This window comes from Eriocheir sinensis, chromosome 2, assembly GCF_024679095.1.
Source record: "Eriocheir sinensis breed Jianghai 21 chromosome 2, ASM2467909v1, whole genome shotgun sequence".
Lineage (NCBI taxonomy): Eukaryota > Metazoa > Arthropoda > Malacostraca > Decapoda > Varunidae > Eriocheir > Eriocheir sinensis.
The window spans coordinates 25,667,278-25,677,885 of NC_066510.1; the positions used below are offsets into that span (position 1 = coordinate 25,667,278).

The 10,608-nt window shown below is 36.4% G+C and overlaps 1 protein-coding gene across 5 annotated transcripts in view; it reads left to right on the forward strand.

Moving 5' to 3' along the window:
- LOC127001693 (cystathionine beta-synthase-like protein) overlaps positions 1–10,380 on the forward strand; it is a 33,567-nt gene extending 23,187 nt beyond the window's left edge. For 3 of the 5 annotated variants that reach the window (XM_050866763.1, XM_050866753.1, XM_050866744.1), the window contains exons 2-12: positions 1,492–1,553; positions 1,875–1,981; positions 2,540–2,677; positions 2,959–3,173; positions 3,382–3,528; positions 4,357–4,489; positions 4,786–4,878; positions 5,109–5,292; positions 5,836–5,970; positions 6,264–6,457; positions 10,029–10,380. In XM_050866763.1, the coding sequence (XP_050722720.1) occupies positions 1,525–1,553; positions 1,875–1,981; positions 2,540–2,677; positions 2,959–3,173; positions 3,382–3,528; positions 4,357–4,489; positions 4,786–4,878; positions 5,109–5,292; positions 5,836–5,970; positions 6,264–6,457; positions 10,029–10,147 (1,494 nt within the window). In that variant the 5' untranslated portion in view covers positions 1,492–1,524 and the 3' untranslated portion in view covers positions 10,148–10,380. Of the gene's footprint in view, positions 1–1,491; positions 1,554–1,874; positions 1,982–2,539; positions 2,678–2,958; positions 3,174–3,381; positions 3,529–4,356; positions 4,490–4,785; positions 4,879–5,108; positions 5,293–5,835; positions 5,971–6,263; positions 6,458–8,246; positions 9,990–10,028 lie in introns of those variants that run through there. The other 2 variants (XM_050866725.1, XM_050866734.1) reach the window with 2 other exon arrangements.
- Positions 10,381–10,608: the final 228 nt, after the last annotated feature.

Genomic DNA, 10,608 nt, shown 5'->3' on the forward strand with positions numbered 1-10,608 from the left:
TCTTCCTCCATCTGTATCAATCTCGCTCCCCTCCTCCCTTCCTCTGTTTTTTTTACTTCCTTCTCTCTTTATTTCTGCCCTCCTCTTCCCTCCCTTCCTCATCCTTTTTCTGTAACTCATTCGCCTCTTATATCTGTTCTCCTTCTCCCTTTCTCCCTCCTTCCATCTTTTCTGTATCCCCTTCGCCCTCTTATTTCTCCCCTGTACTCCCCTCCCTTCATCATCCTTTTTCTGTAACTCATTCGCCTCTTATATATGTTCTCCTTCTCCCTTTCTCCCTTCCCTCATTTTTTTTCTGTAACTCATTCGCCTCTTATATATGTTCTTCTCCCTTTCTCCCTCCTTCCATCTTTTTCTGTACCCCCTTCGCCCCTCTTATTTCTCCCCTCCTCTCCCCACACCCAGGATGATGATCTCCCTTGTTATAATTTACAAACCCTCGACACGCACGCCATTCGATTCCTCACATTTCTCTCCTTTCAGTCCGGCCCTCCAGCCTCAAGATTCCTTATATCCTTATCTTCATATTTCCGAACGCCTGTACGATCGCGAATTACAGTCTACTTGATTACTAAGAAGACAAGTAGTACAGTTCTTCCATATAGATGCACTGAACTGTGGAGTGGCTTGGATAGGGAGAGCGTCCATTGAAAAAAAAAAAATAAATAAATAAAACGAAAAAAATAAACGAGTAGGCTATAGTTAAGTTCCTCCTTATTTCACAACTATAGTAGGTACACACACACACTCACACGCGCGCGCTATCTTTGAAGGGTAAAACTCTACGCATTGAATTATCTGATTTCACTTTCAAATTGGGGTGAGTATCAAGTTCTCATTATCCGTAAGTTCGTTTTATCCCAAGGTATGAGAGTTAGTACAATGTTCTGTATCGAATATTAGTAAGAGATGTTTACGGTAGTTAATATTCTCTTATCTTCTTTGTGTTTATTGAAAAAAATTCATCAAAGAATAAATGTAAAGTACCAAATAAAAAGAATGTTTGCACGTCCATTGTTATGATTCGACAGCTCCAAAATCCGTTAAGTAGAGGATTTACCTTTTTGTTATGCACACCTGCTCAAAAAGTAACTGTTAATGGGAGGAAAAAAAGGAACTGGGTCAGATAAATTAAAAAGGTTGATGAGGAGGCATGACTTGTGTGCGTCCGTCCCGAGCGGTGTATTGGCGCCCCTTCCCTGCCTTTTATCACAAGACGCAGTTAAGTTACGGGTGAAAAAAGTGAAAGTCATTGCCCCTGCTGTGATAACATTGTGTGTGTTCTCAAAGTGAAAGAAAATTAAGTGGCGGCGAGAGAAATTACGTAGAGAGACTTTAGTATGTTCCTGATAGTTGTTAGGTGTGGTAGGGATGGTGCTAAAAGTAATATTATCAGCATAGATGCTCTGGGATAAAGTTATACGTATTTGCATGTGGTATTCTGATTGATGTGTATAACATTATGTATACCATTCCTTTTCTCATTCACAGGCAACCCGTTCCAATCCATCATCGTCTTCTACAATGTCAGCCATGGACTACACTTACAGCAGGTCAGAACTTGTTTTATAAAAGAATGATTAATGTTATGTCTTTATTTAGGATGCACACAGCCCATTGTAACATCCATTATTTCTTATTAATTTCTAATTTGGCTTTGGATAAATTAAATATGAGGATATTTAAAATGGGAATAAAGATCTTGACTATAAGCAAAGGCAATATGGCTGAGCCATTGTAGTTGTTTCTAGGGAAAGCTGTTGTAGTTAACAGTTTTGATTGAGAAGTGATGCTGAATTGTAAGATATTTTAAATGACATGAAAAAAGTGTTGCATTGTATTATTGTGTTTTCAAGTTTGTTTATTCTTCACAGAAGTGAAAACCTGAGGAGCCATGACAACATTCTGTCATCTATTGGCAACACACCGTTAGTAAAGCTCAACAACATACCCAAGAGCTTTGGCCTCAAGTGTGATGTGTGTAAGTATATCATCCTTTTGTAGCCTTTTTTTATCTATTTTTTCTCAAAGTGCCTCCTTTAGGTAAGGTTTAAAAAATATATTTGCTGTCATGTATTGTGGCTGAATAGTCACAAACTTTCCATCTTGTGAATACTGTTAAACAGAGAGGCTATTAGCAATAATGGTGGTAATAAGGAAAGCTTAAGAAGGCATGTGAATTAACTGGCTTAAGCATAAACATTATCATTTATAAAATGACACTTTCCACGATATACCTCTCACAGAACCTAACAAGTTTGCTTATGTGAATGGTGATCAATATGGTTGTCACATCCAGCTTTACAAAAAACCCATCAGGAGTGATTTTAGCCCAGGGTGGCCTTAAACCAACAACCTTCAAGTTAGCAACCAAAGGCGGCTCTTAATTGTGCCACTGAGTATTTGATTTAAATATCTACTACAACAGGTTAAATTTTATTTGATACAGATGGTAAAAATAATACAACTGACAGATATTTGATATTACACTGTACTTTTGTTCCTGCTCTAAAGTACATAAATGGCTTTTCTAAAACAGATGCAAAATGTGAATTCTTCAATGCTGGAGGCAGTGTGAAAGATCGCATTGCCTTGCGCATGGTGGAAGATGCGGAGAAGAAAGGCCTCATCACTCCGGGGATGTCTGTTCTCATTGAGCCGACATCCGGAAACACAGGTATGAAGTGCTGATAGATCATTCATTCTGTGGGCATCTTATGATTAACATATTGCCACAATCTAAAGTTTGAGTTTTCTGTTTTCTAAATACAGTGAATCTTAATTTGTATGGGTTCATTTTCTACAAAACTTCTTTTACAACACTGGATTATTTAGTGCGTGTAACATGTTTAACAGCATTTAAAATATACTATGTAATATGCTGTTTAAGATGGGACCATGATATCTTAGTATGTACTGGAAAATAACTTTTTAATTTTAGTTAAATTTTTCTCTCAGGTATTGGTCTGGCACTGTGTGGAGCAGTCAAGGGATACCGGTGCATAATTGTAATGCCAGAAAAGATGAGTAATGAAAAAGTGAACATTCTACGAGCTCTGGGTGCTGAGATTGTCCGCACCCCAACCTCTGCCTCTTGGGACTCCCCAGAATCCCATATATCAGTAGCCAAGAGGTTAGAGAAGGAAATTCCTGGAGCAATTATCCTCGATCAGGTACAAATTCAACCCTTATTGGTATTATTATTATTATCATTATTTAATTTTTTTTTTATTTATTTATTTATTTTTATTTTTTGGTGTGTGTGGGTGGGGGGGGGAGTGATCTTTTTGTCTTATTTTCTTTTCTTTATACTCAAGGAAAGGGGTTAGCCTCATGTTTGTGCTTCTCCCATATTGATGATGATTATCTTGTTGTCAACAGTACAAAAATTCTGGTAACCCCATGGCCCACTATGAGGGGACCGCTGAAGAGATCCTGCAGCAGACCGGAGGGAACATTGACATGCTTGTTGCTGGCGCTGGCACGGGAGGAACCATCACGGGGATTGCTAGGAAATTGAAGGAAAGAGTAAGTACTTGCACCTAGAATATCAGTTCACAGTGTATTTATAGATTTGAGTTTATAAGTTGTTTGAGGCAAGCTCAGAGAGGCAAAACTTAACATGTGCAGGCTCAGACAATTTGGGCATGTCTTCTTTGACACACTGATTGATTGATTGATTTCACACAGAGCTGACAATTAAAAGTGCTAGCAGGAAGCCGTGACCTAGCTGTGGTCCATTAAATGGTGATAATAGAAAAAATTATTATAGGAAGTATATTAGATATATGAAAGCACAAGATTTTGGCTGTGTGAGTAGTGACTTGAATGAAGTGCATCAAGATAATTTCAGGATGTGATGGGAGTAAGAAATGTCAAAATGAATATAATTTACCTGACTGAATAGTATAAGTGTTCAGAATTATTTATGTGTATGCTATAGATCAGGGGTTCCTAAGCTTTTCCTAGCACGACCCCATTCAGCACTTTCAACTGTTCAGTGCAACTCCAAGTGTGTGTGTGTGTGTGTGTGTGTGTGTGTGTATATATATATATATATATATATATATATATATATATATATATATATATATATATATATATATATATATATATATATATATATATATATATATATATATATATATATATATATATATATATATATATATATATATATATATATATATATATATATTTATTATTTATTATTTGACTTGTTATTTATTCCAGTGAAAGTACTATATAGCACTTTCACATTCACATGGTCTGAGATATTTCCTTAGTATAGATGAATGTGCTTTTCATATATAACTAGCAAGACCTGTCATTTTCTTTCTTTCTGCCTACCTACAGATTCCAGATTGCAAGATCGTTGGAGTGGATCCAGAAGGCTCCATACTTGCTGTTCCTGAGGAATTGAACAAATCAGATGTTACCGGCTATGAAGTTGAGGGTATTGGCTATGACTTCATTCCAAACGTTCTTGGTAAGTGTTTTTACTTTTAAAAGAATATTACTACCTACAAGTTTTTAAGAAATACTAGTCAGGATGTTCAGCAAAGTTCAGACACATAACAGAAATAAATGGTAATGCTTGTGAGATGCCTATGCCATGCATTGAAAAGATATGAGCTGCTGCTGATGATGGTTTCAATGGTTTCTAATAATTTGTTTTTGTTTTCTTGCAAACTTATTGCAAGGGTGGGTAAGAAGAATATTAAGTGATAAATCAACTAAATGCTTTTAAAACTACATCATTTTGACAATAATAATGGTTTTCAGATCGTGATGTAGTTGATGTATGGATCAAGTCAAATGATAAAGAGTCATTGAATATGGCTCGTCGGCTGATCAAAGAAGAAGGGTTGCTGTGTGGTAAGTTCTTTGTCATGGTATTTCAGTGCCTTCATGCTAGTGTGTTTGGCTCATGCATTTTTAACATTGTATATGCATAGCAAAATCTGTCCTGAAATGGCTTCTAGATATTGAAATATGGAACCACCTGTCTTCTTATTTAGTCCTAAAATTATCACTTCCTTCAATTTCTGAGCTTGTTTATTCCAGAAGTTGAGAGAGATATAACTGTTTCTCTATAACTTGAACAGGAGGTAGCTGTGGAGCAGCCATGGAAGCTGCAATGACAGCAGCAGCAGAACTGGAGGCTGGACAGAGTTGTGTGGTGGTTTTACCCGATTCCATCCGCAACTATATGACCAAACACTTGTCAGACAAATGGATGATAGAGAGAGACTTTATCAAAGAAGAAGAAGACACAAAGAATAAACACTGGTTAGTATATTAGTTGAGTATAGAACAAGCTAATGCAAATTTGCCTTTTTCCATGTTGTAACTTATATTATATCTTGTATATAATGCTTTTTTTCCTAAGAAGAGGTCATTAGTTCTCCACCAGTCATAGAGGTATATCCTGAAACAACGATTACTAATAAGTCCACATTCCATTGTCATAATTATTAGGGGTAAGTAAGGGTTAGGGGAACCTTGGCTGTAAAGAGTGTGCTGGTGTATAGTGTTGTGCTGGTGAAGCTTTACTAAAAATGTTGCCATCAAGCAACTCATCCACTCTTATATTATTAAGTGTTTTTTCTTTCTGTTTAGTATTTATCTTGTATGAAATTCCTCTCAAGAAAATCATCCATAAATAATATTAGACATAAAAGGGAACAATGAGTGTATTATAAATTTTGCTGGGATGCATTCTTCACTCATTTCCCCTCCTCAGGGTTGGATTCTTCACCCCCAGTTTATTTGCTTATCTATTAAATCATTATTGACGTAGATGTTGAGTTGATCCAACTTATCTTCCAATAGGTGGTCGAATTTGAAAGTGTCAACACTGCATCTTCCAGCACCTTTGACAGTTTTGCCAACCATTGCCTGCCAAGATGCCATTGCCATCATGCAAAGGGAGGGCTATGACCAGCTCCCAGTAGTGGACCAAGAAGGGTAAGTACTATACATGTTATTTTGATATGCATTATTCAATCCTACATGAGATGGCCCAGCTGAGCTAAAATAAATTGTATAAGCAGTTTAGTCATGGTAATCATCTTTATCATCAGTGGTGACCCTGTTTTCTGCAGAGGAGGGGTTAGGGGTGATGGAACATGTATGTGTGTGTGTGTGTGTGTTTGGTTTTCAATCCCTATTCCAGTTCATGTAGGAGCAGGAACTTTCCTTATGCATGTGATACAAAATTCCTGACCAAGAAATTAACTTGCAGTTTGGAACAATTTCAGAATGATTCGAGGAGTGGTAACTCTAGGATCCCTGATGGCCAAGATTTTATCCGCCAAGGTTGAAGGGTCCAGTCCAGTCCAGCAGTCTCTCTACTCACAGTTCCGCAAGATCAAGCTGGAAACAACCCTTGGAAAGCTGTCCCGTATCTTAGACCGTGACCACTTTGCCCTAGTTGTTCACACTCAGCGGTTGTGTAAGTATACTCATGATTAATTTCCATACAAAACTTATACTGATAAAATAATAATGGTCATCATTGTCATCACCTCCATCACCACATTTTCCAAACTAAATGAGATTAGGGAGTATAGATTGAGTTGTGCAGTTGATAATTTGAAATGGGAGTTGGGGAATTTACTCTTTTTAGGCAAAATCAGTCAGTAAAAATTCAGACTTCAACTGATACCTTTGAAAATTGCATAGTTGATACTGAAATTCTTGATATTTTATATCATATACTTGAAAATTTTGTCTATCTGCCTTTCTATCTGTCTATCTTTCTCTCAGTACAATGGGTGGCAGGTGTACATGACATGAGTTGAGGGTCTGCTTACCAAATCTTGTAGAAGCTCCATTCCAAGTCCCTATTGAATACATTAGACTGTGGCAAGGTAGCTGGTATTTGTGATATCTCTTACTTATAGTTTCACCAGAATGTTGCTGAAAACATGAGGTGAGGTAATAAATCATGAGTTATCTGCAAATTTAATTGCTACATGGCACTTCCGTATTGTCCTTGATTAAAAGAGAAATCTAATATTCCCTTTCTGGAAACATAAAAGGTGACCATGAGGACTGGTACGATTAGTACAGCACTATGCTGTACAGGGGGTCAGGTAAGGTGCAGTAATATGTGAATTCAATATTAATGTCATTCAGCATACCAGTTGGTTTCATGATAGCCTGTTATTTCATCCTGTTACCCATGTTTTCCAGTTTATTAATACACATAGGCAAGATGCAATTCATCAAAGTAACTTGGCCACATGAAATAATGCTGTCAGACCAAATAAACAATATTTTACTTTTAAATGTTACAAAACCATGAAAAGGGGTGTGACATCAGAAGTTTCATGTCATCCAACCTTATGGATAGTGTTAAATCTTTTAAAAAGGGTAAAAAAATTAGTACCTTTCTACATGTGGTAATTTGTCTTATATCCTTTTCAACAGTCAAGACTTACACACCAAAATAGAGCAAACCTAGCAATTCAACAGCTCTAAGCCATGTGCCTATACTTAACATTCATGCCTCACAAAATATGAGGTGGGGGACTAATTATAAGGAACAAGCCCTTTTTCCTTACAATCAACATGTAAAATCTTAGTCTCTTGTATCCTGTTTCTTCTCAAACCACCACCACCACTATAATTAATTTGCTTCCCCAGTTGCATCTTTCAGTATGTTTGCCGATTGAATAGAATTTAAGCAAAATCCATAGACATGGTGTTGTGCTGATTAGGTGGGTACAATGGCTAGAGTCTACCCATTGGCACCCACCAAACCAACATAACACCATGTCTATAGGTTTTGGTGAAATTCTATTCATCTGAACCATGGGTGCTAGATACTGTTTTTGCTGACACTACAGTTATCAGCAGCTGTCGTGAGGCATCACCTGGTGTGTGTGGTAACTGCTTGCACACACATACATTGCAGGAGTCTGGACAGCAGTGGTGTCCATTTCTCTGAGCAGTCTGCTCTTCTCTGACTAGTTTTCCTAATCTTTCTTGTGTGACATTTTTAACACAAATTCAATGGAGGCAATTTTGACTCCCCACTCTGGCCACGGGAAATGGAGTAACTTGATGATGACGATGGTGACAAAAAGTAATGGTGCATATATTGTTTCATATGAAAAAAAGTCATGAAATTTCTGCATTAAAGGGATGCCAGAATTTTCGTTATAATAAACATCCATTTGTTTATCAAGGATGCTCATTATGTTTTCTCCCCTCCTGACTTCACTCACATTCAACAGGCAGGGGACACCCTGGTAAGATCCCTGTTATTTGTGAAGCTTACAGCCCAATTATTAATTTTCTACGCCTTTAATGATATTGCTTCCATTCCAGTAATATCACTTAATTTCTGGCATTCATCATAAAGGTGTATATAATTGTTATCCATAAGCTCATGCTACATACACACATGAGGGGGGTGAATACCAGTCTGAGATGGGCATATTAAATAATGAACAAAAAAAGCAAAAGATGCAAAAAAAAAAAAAAAAGCTTTGGAGTACAGTTGGCTGCCAGTTCCTCAGGTTTCAGTGTTTTGAGCAGCAAGAACAAAAAATCACACACAAACTGCCTTTTCATATGCAAAAGCTCATGGTAAAAGGATATATAAGATCATACATTTCATGAGTGGCTGCTAGATGGCAACGCTGATTCTTTATTAATTTTTAATCTGATCCTAATTTAAATTCTCTCAGTATTTTAAGATTTATATACTTTGAAATTGATCAAGATGTTTGATAGGTATGTTTGTGGATGAAAACAAACGATTGACACTCATGGCATACCACTGCCACTTAAATTATGTGTATACTAACATTAGTACAGACATTATGAAGCCGAGTTACCAGCCTTGGGAAGGAGTAGCCCTAGTTGATAGATTACACCTCTTTCTCATGGATTGTTTTGTACTGCTTGTGCATCTTGGATCAGCCCTTCTTGCCACAGTATTGTCACTACCCCAATAGAAATTCTTTGTAGACGCCAGATCCAATCTTTTCCTTCCGAGTTAACATACACCATTCAAATTTTGAGGGAAAATTGGAGCCTTGTTTTGGTTAAATTTGATTTACTTATGTATTCAGATCCTCTCATGTCATATCCAGCCATAACCAGACAGTTTCTTTGCTCTCTAGCTAGATAAACATTTATACGTGTGTGAGCATTCCAAGACCAAATTTACATAATTCACTTTTTTTTCCATTCACCCATCTTTAACCTCTTTTGGTGATTCACTTTCTATCTTGAATACTTTTAATGTTTTACTTCTTTTGCCCCTTTTTAATAAGAATGGCTTTCATATATATTTTGGTGTCATTCAAGATTTAAAACTAATGCCTTGGCATGCTATTATTGTATCTTTGCTTATCTGATGGCACATAAAAAAAACAGTAATCTGACTCAAGAAAGGCATAAGAAAATAATAGGCATCAAGCACTCAAGATTTTAGTCAAATTTGCTGTCATAATTTAGTAGCCCTCAAAATTCAATTTCCTACAATTTTATATTTTAAAGATAGAAATATGTACATAATATATTGATTAACATTTCAGAGCCAATTATGGCGAATTTATATGCAGTGGAAAGGAATAAACTGGCACTGGATAAAAAAATTGTATATGTGGATAGTGTAGATGAAAACATCTTATATATTACATATGACAAGCCATTCTAATTCAACTTGATATTTTTATGGAGCCAAAGCCTGCTTAACATAGTCTCCTTCATGGCTTAATGCAGCTTCGTTACCATGGTTTCTTTATTAACATACTAACATAGAGCTATACTAGTCCATTGATATTTAGCCATAAGTGTTAACTGCTGCTCAAAAAGCTGTTAGTATAACATGATTTTTCTGTTGATTTGAATATGTAAAATAATATTGCCAAAACTACCAGTGATTAGCAATGTAGTTGCATAAAGAAAATATTTAATAGTGCATATATATCTGCCTCTGTTTTATGTATATGATTTTATTACAGCTCCTGAGTGTCCTAATGACTTAACCTTCTTATTCATTACAGACATGGATGACAGTGTGATAGAGAAGGAAGTATGCATTGGCATCATCACTCAGATTGACCTCCTAACATACATCACAAAACACCAAAGGGACCAGAAGGAAGTGATGGAAAAGGAATAAGATGTCATAGATTTTTACTGGATTTGGTATGATATTTTTATTGTCATAACAGTTTGTAAGGTTCAGCACATCAAATCTTTAGTGATATCATTTCCATTTATTAAAATGAATGTCATCCATTACACTGTTGATAATCAAATTTGTCTTATTATCATGTATTGTCATGTGTGTGTGTGTGTGTGTGTGTGTGTGTAGCATTAATAGGCCCTGATTGAGTTAGGGTGGCCAGAGGATTTACACCCTATGCAAAAAGAAAAGGAAAAAAAAACTTTTGTGCATAAAAGAACTTCCTGGTCCCTACAAAATAAAGGTAAATTGTGCATTTTGGAGTATCTCAAATGATATTTCAGTCAAGTGTGGAGCTTCCTCCTTCAGTCATCTACAGCCATCATTGTTGAGATTACTCCAGTGGATGAGTGTATAATGCAAATAAGGCTTCATGTCTTCTCTGCTACTACTGA